This window comes from Hemitrygon akajei, chromosome 1 (genome assembly GCF_048418815.1).
Source record: "Hemitrygon akajei chromosome 1, sHemAka1.3, whole genome shotgun sequence".
NCBI lineage: Eukaryota > Metazoa > Chordata > Chondrichthyes > Myliobatiformes > Dasyatidae > Hemitrygon > Hemitrygon akajei.
Window position 1 is genome coordinate 187,572,236 of NC_133124.1, and position 13,793 is coordinate 187,586,028.

At 50.8% G+C, this 13,793-nt stretch overlaps 1 protein-coding gene across 4 annotated transcripts in view; it reads right to left on the reverse strand.

The window, feature by feature from the left end:
- Positions 1–13,759, reverse strand: part of plat (plasminogen activator, tissue) — a 28,235-nt gene extending 14,476 nt beyond the window's left edge. Inside the window, exons 1-4 of one of the 4 annotated variants that reach the window (XM_073056551.1) lie at positions 13,645–13,759; positions 3,679–3,772; positions 2,906–2,960; positions 185–316 (exon numbers count right to left, since the gene is read on the reverse strand). In XM_073056551.1, coding sequence (XP_072912652.1) covers positions 185–316; positions 2,906–2,960; positions 3,679–3,738 — 247 coding nt within the window. In that variant the 5' untranslated portion in view covers positions 3,739–3,772; positions 13,645–13,759. Of the gene's footprint in view, positions 1–184; positions 317–2,905; positions 2,961–3,678; positions 3,773–5,346; positions 5,465–7,770; positions 7,864–12,789; positions 13,070–13,644 lie in introns of those variants that run through there. The other 3 variants (XM_073056561.1, XM_073056568.1, XM_073056577.1) reach the window with 3 other exon arrangements.
- Positions 13,760–13,793: the final 34 nt, after the last annotated feature.

Consider the following 13,793-nt stretch of genomic DNA (forward strand, 5'->3'; position numbering starts at 1 on the left):
GACCGGTTCTAGTCTGCCACGTGCACACTGAGACGTGATGTTCGCGTCGTCCACCATCGATGCACTGGCGGCGGCCCGCGAGGGTCGCCAAGCTTCCGGCTCCAGCGTGGCGTGCCCACGGCGCCCTGACCCCAACCCGCACCGAGCAGCAATTGGACCCGGGTTTTCCAGCCGCCGCACCTACCTTGTGCCGGGACTCTGTGACACCGTATCGCCAACCTGCTGCATCGGCAGTACTTTGCCCCTCTTCTCTCCGACTGAAGCCATGACTCGCCCTCCAGGTACATGTGATGGTTGGTGCTGTCCAGGCAGTAATCTGGAATTCAGAAACAGCCCGAGTCAGGCTCAGGGTCATCCCTCCCATGGGACGTAGGGGGAGCAGACGGGACCGCAGAGCAGCCAGTGAGTTCTCAGTTCCTTGTGCAAAGCTCTGAACTGCTTTATACAACCAGAGAGGATGACAGCACATAAAGAGGCCCTTTGGCCCATTTAGTCTGTACCGAACTGTTATCCTGCCTGACCCCATCGACCCACAGCCTGCTCATCATATCGACAGATGTCGGACTTTCTTTGCCTGAAATGAACGGACCTGCCTTTGCCTTCACTGTGCAGGATCAGCAGAGTGTGGCCGTTCCAGCTGGCTGCTGGAGTGTGATAAACTGCCCTTTGCACATGACAGAAGCCAACCTCCCCTCCACGGACTCACTGTCAGCACTATCAAAGCCCCCACCCACTCTCTCTTCTGCCTGGAAGCATGCACCACCAGGCTCACGGCCATCCTCCGCCCTGCTGTTGTCCATCTCCTGACTGGACCTCTTGTCCGACAAAACGGAGCCGGGGCCTCACCATCTACCTCGTTAAGCCCCTGCACTTCACTGCACTTTATTCTGCATTGTTATCGTTTCGCCTCGTTCCAGCCCAGTGCACTGCCTAGAGATCATAAAGCTTTGTTCCTCACATACACAATGAAACGTAGAAAACCTACAGCACAATACAGGCCCTTCGGCCCACAAAGTTACCTCAGAAATTACTAGGCTTACCTATAGCCCTCTATTTTACTAACAGCCTATCCAAAAGCCTCTTAAAAGACCCTATCGTATCCGTCTCCACCACCGTTGCCAGCAGCCCATTCCACGCACTCACCACTCTCTGCGTAAAAAACTTACCCCTGACATCTCCTCCATACCTACTCCCCAGCACCTTAAATCTGTGTCCTCTTGTGGCAACCATTTCAGCCCTGGGAAAAAGCCTCCGACTATCCACACGATCAATGCCTTGTACAATTTTCTGCACCTCTAACAGGTCACCTCTCATCCTCCATCACTCCGAGGAGAAAAGGCCAAGTTCACTCAACCTATTCTCATAAGGCATGCTCCCCAATCCAGGCAACATCCTTGTAAATCTCATCTGCACCCTTTCTATAGTTTCCACATCCTTCCTGTAGTGATGCGACCAGAACTGAGCACAGTACTCCAAGTGGGGTCTGACCAGGGTCCTATATAGCTGCAACATTACCTCTCAGCACCTAAATTCATGCAGTGAAATTTGTCGTATCTGCGTCAAATCAAATCAGCAAGGATTGCAGCAGTCCGCGAGGCTTCTGGAACCAACGCGGTCATGGGGAGAACGTACAAACTCCTCACAGACAGCAATGAGAATCGAACCCTGATCTTACAGCCGCTGTTACACGTTACACCAGCTGCTAAGCCACGTACCGTGCTGAGCTCTGTGAGGACATTGTGTAAGGCTGCATCTTGCTACCCAGTGACAATAATTACAAATCAACAGGATCAGATAGAAAAGCCTCAGTAGGCCATTTGACCCCCCCAGTCTATTCAACCGTCCTCCAGGATCACAGCCGCTCCACCTCAAACTTGCTCCAGAGCTGCTCCCCCCAGTCCACCGGGGCTAAGGCCGCTTTGTAACCTAGCGCGATATATCCGAGGGGCGGAGTTCCCCTTCCGGAGGGGCCAGCATCGGAGGAATGCCACACACCGGACGTGGGAACGAACTGAGCTCATTCAGGCTGCTGCTGACTTTAAAAGGATAACCCGGTCGAGATGGAGCTGAGCTCCCACGTCCGTCAAGGTCACAGCTCAGATTCAACGGGTTTTTATAGTTTTGTAGGGACAGTTCTGGGAGCAGAGCAGGGAGGGAGGGGGAATGAGAGAGATAGAGAGAGTGTGTGTGTGTTGTGAGTGTGTCTGTGTGTCTGTGAGTGTGAGAGAGAGAGAGCGAGTGTTAAAGGAGCTTGTTTTACTCTTGTGTTGTTCTGCTGAAGTATGCTGTCACGTCCAGGCTGCCCCGAGCACGTCGTCGGGTGTGTTGGTAGTCAATGCAAGCGACACGTTGCACTGTGTGTTTCGACGTCTGTGTGATAAGTAACTCGGAATCTGAAGCTGAAGCGGTGGGATCTCCCAGGGTCGGGGTCCCGACCAGCATTCCGCCCTGTACCGTCACCAGCCAACACCCTGCTCCTAACCTTCCCCTCGCTGTGCTCAAACAGCCCCTGTCAACGGCAAGTCCTACCCTGACAGTGCACTTCACCGGCACGTGAGAGCACGCAGTTCCAACAGCCGCCTGATTGGACAGTAGGGCTGCTGGGATCTCCCCATGCCATTGTGATGAGAAGTATGAACAAATAAATGGCCAGATACGTGTGCGTGTGTGTGAATGTCTGTATTTGTGTGTGAGTGTACTGTACGTGTGTGTGGACAGGACGTTCTGTTACCTGGGGACATCAGCTGTGATTCCACAGAGCACAGATGAGGGACAGAAACAAGACAAACTTTCCCATTCCTCACTAACCGCTCCTCGACCCAAAAAAAATACCCACTCTCACTCACACACACGCACATGCACACGCACACAATCACTGGAACCTCAGCTGGGGGTGTGAACTCACTTTGAGAAATGGAGTTAATCCTCCTTGTGCCTCTCCTGACCCGCGAGAGCTGATGCTGGAAGAGAAGAGACCCAAGGGGTGAGAATTGGGGGATAATCAAGCATTTCTACCCCCTGCGCATTTCCCCTGCCCCCTCACTTGCCCAAACTTCTTCTTCCCTTTTTTTTACCAAGAGGGAAAAATGGGGGCTGAGGTCAAGGGGGAGGAGAATGGGGCAGAGGTCGAGGGGGAGGAGAATGGGGGCCGAGTGGGGAGAATGGTGCAGAGGTCGAAGGGGAGGAGAATGGGGCAGAGGTCGAGGGGGAGGAGAATGGGGCAGAGGTCGAGGGGGGACAATGGGGCAGAGGTCGAGGGGGAGGAGAATGGGGGCCGAGTAGGGAGAATGGTGCAGAGGTCAAGGGGGAGGGAAATGGTGCAGAGGTCGAGGGGGAGGAGAATGGCGTAGAGGTCGAGTGGAGACAATGGGGCAGAGGTCGAGTGGGGACAATGGGGCAGAGGTCGAGGGGGGAGAATGGGGTAGAGGTCGAGGGGGGAGAATGGGGCAGAGGTCGAGGGGAGGAGAATGAGGGACAGAGGTCGAGTGGGGAGGAGAATGGCGTAGAGGTTGAGTGGGGAGAATGGGGAGCAGAGGTCGAGGGGAGGAGAACAGGAGCAGAGCTTGAGGGGGCCAAGTTGGAGAGGGAGTTCACCGGGGAGAAGCTGATGTGGAATGAGAATGAATTTGTGGGTGGGGAGAAGGAGGGAGGATTGTGAGTGGAATTTGAAGCCCTTACCTCTGAGGCCAGTGCAAGGCCGAATAGCAGAGTGACAAGGGTGGAGATTTTCACCAGCATGTTCTTCCTTTGTCCTGATCCTCTGGCTGTGTTCCTACAAGGACATTAACAACGACATCGTTAAAGCCGGCAGTGGTAGTCTGGCGCTCAAGGAGGCCTCTGACCTACCACCCTGACACCAGCAAGCAGATCATCGAGTCTTGCGGATAAGAACCGAAGGAAGTTTCACCCGGCTTGGGCTGGTCCTGTCAAAGAGCCAGTACAACAGCGATGAAACTGTCTTCAGTAAGACTGGTGACTTGCAGATGTAGACCCCAGTGTGATGGATGGTCTACTGTTCAAAAGACAGAGAAACCCTGGGGTTTCAACTTCAAGACGTTACACAGGCAGATCTCAGATTGGCCCATCATGTCCGTTGCTTGGACTACCCAACCTTCCCATCCTCCTTCCCACAGTTGCAACAGCTTTCCCTTCCGTTTTAGACCAGTTCCCACGACAATCTGTTTCCACCATTCTTTCTCAAAATTGCTCAGCTCTCTGCTGGTCCCCTTGGACCCAGATCATCAGCCGAGCCTCCCTGCGCTTACTGGAGATAAGCTGTCCACATTTGCCACACCAATTTCTGCTCTTCCTGCCCCTCCTCCCCTTGACCTTCTCCCTAAGGAGCCTGTGCCTGTTTCTCCACAGAACATGACCCCCATTCCCTGTCTCGACATCTCCCCTAGCGTGCAACAGAGGTGCACAGAAGAACATCACCGGACGGACAAAATGCCGAACTTGGAAGTGGACGGGCTACAGCAGCAGATGACCGGGAACATAATAAAGTGGCCACTGAACGTATATCTGTTAGCCGCCACAGATTCAACCAGTTTAAAATAAATACAAAGGGTACTGTACAAGAACAGAATGTTCGTCTAGAACACAGGGGGCTTGGAAAAGACAAATACATGGCATTTTACCAATTGCCAGAATTCAACAACTGTGCTGGCTCCGAAGAATGAACATTTTCCTCTGAACTGCATCCACCCTGAGCATGTGTGAGATCTAAGATAAGATATGGAGCGCACGGCCAGGGCTGCTGGTAGAGGCAGATACAGTACAGAGACATTTAAGGGACGCTGAGATAGGCTCCTGGGTGGTGGTGAAATGTTGAAAGCCGGGCACCGCATTGTGTACTGTTCCAGCCGTGAGAAACTCGAGGGGTCCAAGTGTAGCTGACTTGCAAGCAGGGAAAGAACTGATCTTAGTTTTTAAAAAAAATCAGATTTATTTGTCACATTGCATCAAAATAGAGAGTGAAACGTGTCTTCTCCCTCAACGGACAAGGCATTCCGAGGACGTGCTGGAGGTACCCTGCTGGACGCTACGCTTCCAGTGCCCGCCGCTCACTAACCCTAACCCCTACGTCTGTGGACTGTGGGAGGAAACCAGAGCACCTGCAGGAAATTACGCAGTCACGGGGAGAACATACAAACTCCTTACGGGCAGCGGTGGGATCTGAACCCTGGCCCCTGGTGCTGTTGTTGTGTTACACTAACTGCCCACCACCCTGCCACCCCTCGTTCCTGCCTTTTTATTTCTGGCTATTCAAGCCGTTCGAGTGGTTGGTATAGAGGAAGGGTTTCTCTGTAACCCAACACTGTGATGGGATGATAAAGGTGGTCTCACTCTACATCCACCCGATAACGTAGCACCCCTGGTGGTGTTTGGGTCGGCCTCACTGCGGGCAGCTGTGCTTGGCTCCGAAACGCTGCAGTGGGAAGATGGGACCCTCGCTCTGATCGGACAGCTCACAGTCACCCCTCCCTATGTGTGGGTCTCGCCCATATTCTCCATCTGCCGGAGATCTCCAGAGGCGAGGGAAGCTGAGTCCTAATTCTGACATTTCCTCTGATTATTGTCAGCCTCCTTGGTCACTGAACTTAAATTGTTTTTTACTTCGCTGGGTACCGTAAAACACAGACTATAGGGAACACCACCATCTGCTGGGTACCGTAAAACACAGACTACAAGGAATAATACCATTGAGAGTAAAGTAATTCACACAAAATTTGAGCTGCCCTCATTACACGCTCGGGTTTGCTAGTTGTCAAAGCAAACAACAAATTTCACTGTATGTTTTGCTGATAAATCGTTCTAAAACCTGAAAATGCTGGAGGAACTCAGCAAGTCAGGCATCATCAATGGAGAGGACTAAACCGTCAGCATTTTGGACCAACACCTTTCATCAGGACCGGAAAGGGAGGGGCAGGGGTCAGGACAAGACACTGGAAGTGAGGCAGGGTTACAAGAGTACAACAGGTGATGGGTGAGAGCAGGTTAGGGGGGAAGGTGAGCGGGGACGAGCATAGAACCTCAAAGAAAAATCTGGGGCCCACTCAGGTCAGGCAGCATCTGTGGAGGGAAAGAGTTAACATTTCAGGACAAGGTCCTTTCAGCAGAACCGGGAAAGGAAAGAGAAACACGTTTGAAGAGCAACACACACACAAAATGCTGGAGGAACTCAGCAGGTTAGGCAGCATCTGTGGAGGGGGAATAAGTAGTTGACGATGTTTCAGGCCCAGGACTCGCTGATATCTGGATGAAGGATCTGTGCTCACTACCGCATGCAGGGCCCCGCTCGTGTCTGCAGTGTCACAAGACAACAGGGTTTTCGGTTACTGCGCTGACAGAGTATTAAATAAAAGCACTAACTCTGCACAATTCCTGGACCAGAACGGAAACAATCAGTTCAGTCAGATCGAGTCATTGAACTCTGCAGCACACAAACCCTTCGGCCCATCTAGTCCATGCCAAACCGTTAATCCGCCTAGTTCCATCTACCTGCATAGGGCTCCAGACAACTCCCATCCAAGGATTTATCCAAACTTCTCTGAAATATTGTAATTGTATGTGCACAACCACCACTTCTGCTCGTTCCACACTCTCACCACACTGAATGAAGTAGTTCTCCTTAAACATTTCACCTTTCACTTTAACCTAGTCTAGTCTCACTCAACCTCGGTGGAAAAAGCCTGCTTGCATTTACTTTATCTATACCCCTCAACCTCTATTAAATCTCCACATATTCGCTTACACCATGAGGAATAAAGTCCTAACCTATTCAACCTTCCCCTATAAATCAGGTCTTCAACTGCCAGCAACACCTTTGTAAATTTTCTCTTCACTCTTTCAAATTTATTGATATCTTTCCTGTAGGTAGGTGACCAGAACTTGACACAATACCCCAGATTACGAGACACAGCAGACGCTGGACTCTGGGGTACACAAACTATTGGAGGGACTCAGTGGCTCAGGAATTGTCAGTGATGACGCAGGGTTTCAGCCCAAACCCTTGACCATTCCTTCCCCCCACCACGGTACACCAAGTTCCTCCAGCAGATTGCTTGTTTCGCCTTGCTTGCTGTTATCAAAATCTTTCGTTAGTTCAAAATCTCTCCCAAATCCTCGCCTGTCCCGTGGGGACCCTCCAAGCCTTGCCACAAGTCTTGCCCGGGATCCCATTTCATCTCCGTACATCCTCGAAGCGTTCACAACATTATTGACAAGTGTAGAGCCAAAACTGAACACAATGCTTCATTTGAGATTTAAACAGCCTTCCTCGAGTGTGCCCTTCTACACAATTCCTCTCTCCACCAATCCTAGGACCCCCAGTGCAGTTTTTAGAAGAACCTTTCTCTCAATCCCATCCCAGCATATTCAATTGCCAATGTGGGCATGTCCCGGGATCGGTGTCGAGGATCAAGTCCTATTGGTTGAATCAGAGTCAGGAAGTTGAGGCCTATTGGCTGGAGTTGAGTCTGTGATTCTCCACGAGTCTGCTGAGGAGGTCCGAGGCCGAGCCTACCGGAGACTGAAGGCAGCCTGTCCTGTTTCTGGGCACGGCTGGGAGAGAGGTTTTGCTGGTGTTGTTTTGTCACTTCTCGTGTTAACGTATGGCAATGCTTGCGGGCAGCCGTCAGCTGTGATGGCTGTTAATGCAGAACGACGCATCTCAACGTACACACGAGAAATAAACTGGAATCTTGATTCCTGAGCGTAGATCTCCCCACTCAGAACTGCACCATTCATTCATTCACTTCTAATTCTCACCTTCTGGATTTTCCTTCCTAAAATACTCTGCGGGATTCCATCCGCACGCTTTGGTATCTTTCACTGCCCTCCTTATTGTTCAAAACTTGTCCATCTACAGGCTCGATGATCGTCCACACCTGGACCAAACTTAAATAACTGTGACCTTCAATTTCCTGCTCTAAAGAATCACTGACAAGCTGTCAGTGCCTCCTTGCTCCGACGCATTCTAATTCACAGCGAGTTACAATTTCCCATGATGTAATAGATCCGGTGATTTAAATGCTCCAAGGGACAACTAAACCGGGCAATGTTCCTGGAATATGTCAATATGTCAGGTTGAAGTTTACTGAGGTCTGCACGTCTACTGGAGTAATGCCACTGATCAAACTCCCCTACCCCCCGCAGTTCCAAAAACTGATGTATTTGTTTTACTGCGAATGCCTGCAGAAAAATGAATTTATTTGGAGGTACGGCAAGGGATTTGCCCTTCAGACACTGCCCAGCAACGCCCGATAATGCTGCTTTAATCCTAACCTAATCACGGGGCAATTAACCCACTCGGTACGTCTTTGGACCGCGCGAGGAAACCGGAGTGCTGGGAGAAAACCCTCTTGGGGAGGATGTACAGAGACTCCTTACAGAGGACGCCAGGACTGAACTGACGCCCCAAGCAGTAACGGTGTCGCGCTACCGTGGCGCCCAAATGTAGCACTCGGTGAAATACGCGGACTTTGATCATTAAGAAATTGGAAGCTCGATACAAGTGTACAGATTGATAACAGGCAGAGAGTGAGTGAACAGCCAGAGACTTTTTACCAGGGTGGAAATGGCTAGTAGGAGGGGGCATAACTTTAAGGTGAGTGGAGGAAAGGATGGGGGGAGTGAGTGGTAGGTTTGTTTTATACAGAGTGGTGGGTGCGTGGAACGTCCTTCCAGGGGCAGATACATTAGCGATAGTTAAGAAACTCTTAGACAGGCACAGGGATGATAGAAAACTAGAGAGGTGTGTGGGAGGGAAGGGTTAGAGTAGATTAGCCGCTCTGTTCTGTACTACACAGTCTTCTATGTTCTATCTCCCAAGGCAAGGCGACCTCTGGCCGTCCCTCAGAAACACACAACCACATTAACCCTGCGCAACAATTTGGGGGAAAAGCACAAAGTCAAGGTTAACCAACGCTGTGGCAACTACTGTACGGATTCATTTTGAGCCTTTAAATGCAAAAGTACTCCCCAGACTCTTTACATTATTTAACATTTGCTACTAAGGAGATAGTGAAGAGGAACAAAGACAGTGATGTAACAAGGATCCTGAAGACATTTAATGAGTGAATTTCAGAAGGGGTTTCCCCCGTTGCTTAACAAATAACAGTGAATTTTTCAAAGAACTTAGATAACAATAATAACTGAGATTTCATGTATTGAAAGGTCTTAATAAGATACCGTAAACTAGTCAAAGGAGTAAGAAGGAAAATGGAAAATGGATAACTACAGAACAAGTTGCCAACTGCGGTCAGGACAGAGAACAGGAGCAAAGGGCAACCTTGAGCTGCAGAAGATGGTCGATGGTGATACCAGGACTGAAATCATTTCACATTAACGGCTGGCACAGAATCAAAAATACTTTCTAAATCTGCAGACTTTATCTATCTGGAGGTTCAGTCATTGCAACAAATCATAGGAGACATTAATAAATTTGCAGTATGGGCAAATAATTGGCAAAAGGATTTCAGTGCAGACATCGGTGGGTGGCAGCTCTTAGCAAGAAGGTTCTGTGGGAAAGAATGGACAGCCGATGCATTGGGCGGAGACCCTGCATTAGGACGGGAAAGGAAGGGAGAAGAAGCTGGGATAAGAAAGTGGGGGAGAGGGGCAGGAGGACAAGCTGGCACGTGATAGGTGAGACCAGGTGAGGGGGAAGGTGGGTGGCTAGGGCAGGCGGATGAAGTGAGAAACTGGGAGGGGGGGGGGGGGGTAAGTGGAAAAGGTATCCGGGCCGAAAGGACTCTGATAGGGGAGGAGACTGGACCACGGCAGAAAGGGAAGGAGGAGGGGAACCGGGCCGGTGAAACGAGAAGGGAGCAAGAAAGGGGAATGGAAAATGAAAGAGGTGGGGAGGATGGGGAGAAATTTCCAGAAGTTACAAAATCATGAGCGTGCGGTCAAGTGAACCAAATTCTGGAAGTTAGTGAATTGGAAAGTAAAGGATGTTCTGATAAATCATGATTGAATCAGTGTCAGATAACAGTTATGCATATATTTCTTGCTGCCGTGATCAAAGACTTTGGCAAGGTGACAAAGGAAGTGCATGAAAAATGCAGTACCACCATGACTCTTCACTCTCTAACCTTATTCATCCCCCAGAACAGACAATGGGTCTTTGTTCGCTGATGGTTGGGCTGATAATGGACTTTTGATAGGTGGACTCACATGGAATATTAAAAAGACAATACTTTTATTTCTAACGTGTCCACTGAAACGTACAGTGAAATGTATCGCTTTCGAGGGGACGGCCCGCAGCTTCCAGTGCCGACAGTTAAAGAGTACATAGAGTCATTGAGCTGTAGAGAAGTACGGCACAGAAACAGGCCCTTTGGCCCATCTAGTCCATACTGAAACCATTTAAACATGTAGATATCCAAACTTTTCTTCAACGTTGAAGTCGAGCTGGCATGGTCTACTTGTATTGGTGGCTCGTCCCACACTCTGACAACTCTCTGAGTGAAGAAGTTTCCCCTCATGTTCCCCTTAAACACTTCCCCTTTCACTCAACCTCAGTGGAAAAAACCTGCTTACATTTACCCTATCTATACACTTCATAATTGTGTATACCTCTATCAGATCTCCTCTCAATCTTCTACATTCTAGGGAATAAAGTCCCAACCTGTTCAATCTTTCCTTATAACTCAGGTCCTCCAGACCCGGCAACATCCTTGTAAATTTTCTCTGCACTCTTTCAACTTTGTTTACATTTTTCCTGCAGGTAGGTGATCAACACTGCACACGATACTCCAAATTCGGCCTCACCAACATCCTGTACAACTTCAACATAACATCCCATCTCCTGTGCTCAATGCATTGACTTATGAAGTTTCTTTACGACTCTGTCTACCTGTGACAACACTCGCAATGAACGATGGGCCTGAATTCCCAGATACCTTTGTTCTGCTGCCCTCCTCAGTGCCCTACCGTTCACTGTGCATTAAATTCCATCAGCCATTTTCCCAGCTGAAGCCGATCCCTCTGCTAGCCATGACAGCCCTCCTCAGTGCCCTACCGTTCACTGTGCATTAAATTCCATCAGCCATTTTCCCAGCTGATGCCGATCCCTCTGCTAGCCATGACAGCCCTCCTCAGTGCCCTACCGTTCACTGTGCATTAAATTCCATCAGCCATTTTCCCAGCTGATGCCGATCCCTCTGCTAGCCATGACAGCCCTCCTCAGCACCCCCAGCCCTGATCTACCTGACCACATTATCATCCAGATCACTGATACAGATGACAAACAACAACGGGCCCAGCACCGATCCCTGCGGCACTCCACTAGTCACTAGACACAAATCTCTGGCTTCTCCCACAAGGCCAATGTCTAATCCAATTTACCACCTCATCTTAAATGCTGAGCGACTGAACCTTCTCGACCAGCCTCCCATGCGGGACCTTGTCAAATGCCTTGCTGAAGTCCAGAGACAACATCCACTATCCTGGTAACTTCTTTGAAAAACTCTATAAGATTGGTTATCACGCATGAAGCCAGGTCTTATCTGTAATCAGTCCATGTCTATCCAAGTATCATATACCTGGCTCCTTAGAATATCTTCCAATAACTTTCCCATGACTGATGTCAGACTCACTGGACAATAATTCCCTGGCTTCTGTTTGGAGCCTTTGTTAAACAGTGGGGCCACATTGGCTGTCACTAAGGGTGATTTCAATATCTCTGCCAGGGCCCGGCAATTTCTGCACTCGCCTCCCACGGGGTCTGAGGGAATACCTTGTCAGGGTAGCAGACACCTCCTCCTCTGTGGTGACAGGTATATATTCTGATAATAAAATCTACTTTCAACTTTATGTTTCTTGCAGCAGCCTGTGATCTCTCTACAAATCTGTTCCTCTAAATCCCTCCGACTGCTGGGCGGTCTGTAGTATAGCCCCTATTAACGTGGTCGTACCTATCTTCCTCCTCAGTTCCATCCTCTAGACGAGTTATCCAGTCTGTCCCGACGGAGCACTGCCGTGACATTTCCCCTGACTAGTAACCCCACCCTTCTTAAATCCCTCACGCTCGGTCGCACCTAAAACAACGGGCTGCTGGTCCTGCCCCTCCTGCAGCCGAGTCTCACTAATGTTGAGAAGGTGAGTAGTTTCAAGATCATCACCGATGATCTCACCTCAACTGTGTTGCAAAAAAAAAGCACAACAGCGTCTCTTCCACCCCAGCCGGCAGAAGCAGTTCGGCATGAGCCCCCAATCCTCAAGCCCTTCTACAGGGGCACCACTGAGAGCATCCTGACTGTCTGTATCACCGCCTGGCACGGGAACTGCACCAACCTTGATCGCTGGGCACTGCGGAGAGTGGTACGGACAGCCCAGCGCATCTGTGGCTGTGAACTTTCCTCCACTGAGGGTATTTACAGCAACAGGTGCGTAAAGAAGGCCTGGAAGATCATCGGGGACGCCAGTCGCCCCGACCATAAACTGTTCCAGCTGCTTCCGTCTGGCAAACGGTACGGCAGCATTAAAGTCAGGAACAACAGGCTACGGAACGGCTTCTTTCTACACGCCATTAGAATTGCAAATTCACGTCTGGTACATTGCGACGGAGTCATAACGCAAAGACTTTTTACTCTCTCACGCTGTGGGATGGATGTAAGATTTAAATACATCCAACAATGTCTACAATGTCACAGTTCCAGGTGCTGATCCAGAGGCCCTGGGCTCAAACGCCTGTCCTGTCACATTGAAACACACACGGCTCAGGATACGAGTTGCCCCAGGATCACTCAACATTTTGGTTCCTGACTTTGCCTGAGGTCTTACCAACATCTGCCTCCACAGCCTGTCCTCTAACTGTTCTGGCACAGCCTGATGCGCCCAGCAGCGTTATAATTGCAACCACCGTCCAACCTCGGGCGATGGAGGAGCGGCCGTGCCTGGGCCGAATGGTCGCGAGTGGCGCCCACCACACACCCCGAATCTCCGACCGCCGAGGCCGAGGAGTCCAGTAGCCTTTCCCGCGCTGCCAGACAGCGGTAATACCGACACGCGAGGCCGCAGATCTCGGCAGGTCCGGGTCCGGAACGTCGACCTGACCCGCCGAGTTCATCCAGCATTGTTAATGCGTTGCGACAGCAAATCCGAAACGCACATCCTTCCCCGGAGGCTGTGTTGCAATGCGGGACGCCGGTCAGCCCCTTTGCTTCTGCTGCTAATTTACTAGAGAGGTTCACTAATTCCAACAATTTACCTTCTCTTCACTTACACACTCGCAATAGCGCACACACTCTCTCACACAAACGCTCTCTATCTCTCTTCCACACACACTCTCTATCTCTCTTCCACACTCTCTATCTCTCTTCCACACACTCTCTCTCACTCACACACACACACATAGAGAAAGGGCGGACAGGCGAGGGGCAGTAAGGTGAGAGGGGAGGCAGAGAGCGGCCGGGGAGAGTCGGGGGTGCTGCGCTGGGCATCGTGGGAAGGGCGAATGCACTTGTTTGCGGCAAAGAGTCTTGCGCAGGGTAAAGGGACGGGGCAGAGCGGGAGGCAGCCCCTCCGAGGAAAGATGCGAGTATCGGCAGTCCCGGGCCACCGCGCTGTCCTGGGAGAGGGTTAGGGGGCTGGGAGTGTTGTCCGGTCCGAGGACGGAGCGCCAGTCGCTGGACTCACTGAGATAGACGCCGCCGATCCTCGCCCGATCCTCCTGTCGCCGCGATCGCCGAAACTGCGCCGCTCCCGGTCGCCGGCGCCGATTTGTAGCTGAGAGAGGCGGGCGTGGCAGTGAAGTCACAGCCCCCGGAATGGGGGAGGAAAACTCC